The 4,140-nt window shown below is 34.2% G+C and overlaps 1 protein-coding gene across 1 annotated transcript in view; it reads left to right on the plus strand.

Moving 5' to 3' along the window:
• Positions 1 to 708: 708 nt before the first annotated feature.
• LOC112453396 (tryptase-2-like) overlaps positions 709 to 4,140 on the plus strand; it is a gene marked incomplete at its 3' end in the record, with an annotated part of 6,493 nt that continues 3,061 nt past the window's right edge. The window contains exons 1-5 of the mRNA XM_025014176.1: positions 709 to 895; positions 1,803 to 2,048; positions 2,179 to 2,334; positions 2,666 to 2,907; positions 3,114 to 3,224. Coding sequence (XP_024869944.1) covers positions 709 to 895; positions 1,803 to 2,048; positions 2,179 to 2,334; positions 2,666 to 2,907; positions 3,114 to 3,224 — 942 coding nt within the window. The remainder of the gene's footprint in view (positions 896 to 1,802; positions 2,049 to 2,178; positions 2,335 to 2,665; positions 2,908 to 3,113; positions 3,225 to 4,140) is intronic.

Raw genomic sequence — 4,140 nt, forward strand, 5'->3', positions numbered from 1 at the left:
CAATTCCGTAAAGCCAATTAAAAGTTTAGTTCATTTAACTAAATGTTGCTACTATAGGACCCCCTTAAATTTCCATACATTAGCGACAATAGAAACACTAGCGACAGTCGCACATTAAATTTTGTTAGAATAACAAATATCTCTTAAAAATGACAAAAATAACATCTGCGAACTATACCGACAATCAACCAAAGATGAACAATATTAATAGAATTTTAAAGAACTTGTAAAAGTTAATAAAAATTAATTAATAATGCTTAAATTTTCGGGAGAAAAAGATCTCAAATTTTTTTGCGCTTCGTGTATCGAATTTAATACATAAATAATAATCAAAAGTCCCGATTTGTACCACAATACCCGTGGACAATACAACGGCCATAAAAAATACCTTTAATAAAGACACGTATGGTATAATCGCTTCAATTATAAATAATCGAAAATAATGTGCACATGCTAGTGTCTTTTATGCAATAATATGGTATGTATAATATTTGCATGCATTATTTTCCGGAGTTTTTACATCTAATACAGCTCACATAAACGTTGTCAAAAATGTTAATAATTTTATTAGTAATAGATAAGTCATAAAGGCAAATGAGAGCCGTTTCGCTCGATGGACGGGCGACAATAACAACAAAATTATAAAATTAATATATATAATTTTATTAGTCGTCATTATTGCCTGAATATCGACGCAACTGCATAATAATGGGAAATTTGCAGGGACGGCACGCGGAACAGTCTATCATGAGTCCGCTAAGTACGAAGGTATTACTGTGCATTGTACTCTGTTTGTCAATATGTCAATATACTCAAAGCCTGTACTTGGGAAGCGAATCTGGAAACGTCACATGCGACAATCCCAACGATGCCATCGTTCTTGACGCGAATAATGGTAAGACAAAACAAAAATTAAAAAAGTTTTAGTTAATTTGGTAATTATTTAGAATAGGACCTTTTCCGAATTTTGATATTTTTTTGCGGCTCTCTTGGTAAAAATCTTTATTATGACTCTGACAGTGATAATCAATCGGAGGAGCACCGAAAATGTGTATTCTACCTATTTTTTAAATCTATTTTTTTTTAAGTATCGTTCAACTTTCCACGCAAACGTTCAATTTTCTTTTACTTGAAAGTACACATGCAGGCGGGGGTGGATGGGAGTTGACCTCGGTTTGCATGTACTTTCCGCATCATCATTTTTCGGGTTTTCAACGCAAACCGAGATCCACCCCCACTGACCTTCGCCTACATGTGTACTGTCTATACACACATTTCAGCAAATTACTTATTCCTTTAATATTGACACAAACTGTTTGACACCGAAATGACGCAACAAAATAGACATGATTCACGAATTACTACCGGTTCTTTTCAGGATCAAAATCGGTCCTTTTAAGAGCTATATCAAGAGACACGGTAGTGTCTCGCGCCAAGTACGCTCGGAGCGAGACGCACCGTGACTCTTTTACGCGAACGCACGAGTTGCGAGTACCCGAGATTTTGAGATCTCAATAAGAAGTGAACGGATCAAGTTCTAAGTAGGCTTGATCGATATATATTTATAACGTCGGAAAATCCGGAAAAAATAGGTAAAAAGATAAGTAAAAAAATAGGTAGGGTACATATTTTTCGGGCTCCCTCGACTGATTATCACTGTCGGAGTCACAACAAAGTTTTTTACCAAGAAAACCGCAAAAAAATATCAAAATTCGGAAAAGGCCCTATTCTAAATAATTACCACCGAATTAAGCTAATAATAATCATTTTTCGCTACACTGCATGACATTTTTTTTTAATAGATGAAGCAATAACTAACATAACAGAGGGATCCACAACTGCGTTAAAGTCCCCAAGCTTTCCATACATGGTAATAGTGCACCAAATGTTGGACGGCAAATATTCGAGGAGACTGTGCATCGGCACAATCTTATCCAAAAGATGGGTTCTCACAGCCGCCCATTGCGTCGAAAAAAACCCCGGAACACTTTTCGTAGATTTCGACGTTGACGAGATTGGAGAAAAACACATTTTTACTCGAGTTGTCTGTATGTCGATGATTGCGACTCAAGCGTTTATACATTTGCAATACGCCAAAGGGCTATAATGATATTGCCTTACTCTATATGCCACAAGGTATTCCTTTTTCCATTATATACGTAAGTACATTTTTCGTAGTGTTCGATATCATCGACAAGTATGGAATTGGTCACAGTCTTCTTCGATTCCTCGGTGTGCTGATGATTCCGACTCAAGCGTTTATACATCCGCAATACGCAAAGGGCTACAATGATATTGCCTTACTCTATATGCCACAAGATATTCCCTTTTCCAGTAAGTACATTTAAATGGATATTTCTCTTTCTTCTTCCTTTTGCGCTTATTTATATGTCGGTAGTATTTAATTATTCTATGGAAAATACGCAGAAAGTTAATAACGATTTAAATAAAAAGGTCTTATAAATGTGGAACGGAGACTCGTGGAAATAAAAAATCGTATTGTATATCTACGTACAGCTTCTTTTATAATCTTGGATATATACTTTGATGCATACTAAAAAAATGTCACAAAATAAAACTACTGAAAAAGTATTACGAATGTATATCATGCCTCAATATTGGTTTTAAGAAATTATTAGTTAAATATAATATTTCTCTATTTTAGATCATATTCAGCCAGTAAAACTCGCATATTACGAAAGCTTTGTGAACAAAGATGCGTATGTGGTCGGTTGGAGAGATAACATGGCTAGCGAAAGTATGAAACTTAAGTACGCCACGTTGTCGATTCTAGAAAATAATGTATGCAGAGAATACTGGCCCATCAACGACAAGCACATTTGCACGGCCGCAGATTTCGGACAATTCTTTTGTCCCCAATGTGGAACATTAGATTGTGCTCTCGAAGTAAAACATAATCACAAATAATAAAGTTATTGTTTATGATAATAGATAATAGTATACTACAAAAATTGCAAGTATAAGTGCAATATTCTAACGCGCAGCATAAATCATATCATATCGTTTTAGTCAGCTTTAATAAATAAACCTCGAAAGTTTCTTTATTTTCATAACTGTTATTTAATATGTGTTACATAATATTTTATTTTTAGATAAACAGCAGTCCTCTAATCGTAAGAAAAAATGGCCAGGACTTTCAAATAGGTATTATGAGTTACGGAGATCAATCTTGTCCTGACAACTTACCACGAGTGTATACTAAGGTTTCTTCATATATAGACTGGATCCGCGAAGTCATGAAGCGATATTAATGCATAAATATAATATTATCCATATAATCAATAATTTAAATGTATCATGTATATTGTCTTATAATGATCACAATTCTTTATGAAAAATGTACATGCATTAAATGTACATTGTAATACCGATCTTTTCGTACGGATACATTTACCCTTACGAAAAAGTAGTACTAGCAATCAGTACTCAGTACTGAGTGATCAGTACTCGTAGTATTGAGAATATTAGTATGTTAATACTCATGAATACTGCAGAATGGTCAGTACTGTGTCTGTCTGTCAGTGCTTACAGTACTGACAGTACTACAAGCAATAATACTCATTAGTACTTCAAAGTATTGAAGTGGTCAGTACTTTATCAGATTAATATTCGGAGTACTATCATGATAGTACTGCCAGTACTGTAAAAACTAATAGGCACAGTGACCATTCTGCAATATTCATGAGTATTAACATACTAATACTGTCAATACTACGAGTACTGATCACTCAGTACCGAGTACTGATTGCTATAGTACTACTTTTTCGTAACGTATCTTGGAAATATTAAATTAATAAAATACTAAATTAACACACTAAACTATCAATATGACGTTATTTTGATATTATCTTGACTTTTTGTTCTACTTGGATAGTACTGCGCAAGTAGAAGAGAATGGGCTCCCTTGAGCCACGGGGTCCAATGTGACAGTGCGAGTTTTCTGTATTAACGTTCTGCAAAATAGTGACGGTGGGTATGAAAACTTTCGTTTTTAAAACATATAACTTCCATCAAAAAATTATGCCGAAATAAGCATATATACTTTAGTTAAAGGCAGATATGTAATTGGAGCCTTGCAAATAAGTAAATTTTTACTTGTCATAACTTTTTGATATGTAT

The sequence above is a fragment of the Temnothorax curvispinosus genome, unplaced genomic scaffold (assembly GCF_003070985.1).
Source record: "Temnothorax curvispinosus isolate PA1 unplaced genomic scaffold, ASM307098v1 QBEX01004293.1, whole genome shotgun sequence".
NCBI lineage: Eukaryota > Metazoa > Arthropoda > Insecta > Hymenoptera > Formicidae > Temnothorax > Temnothorax curvispinosus.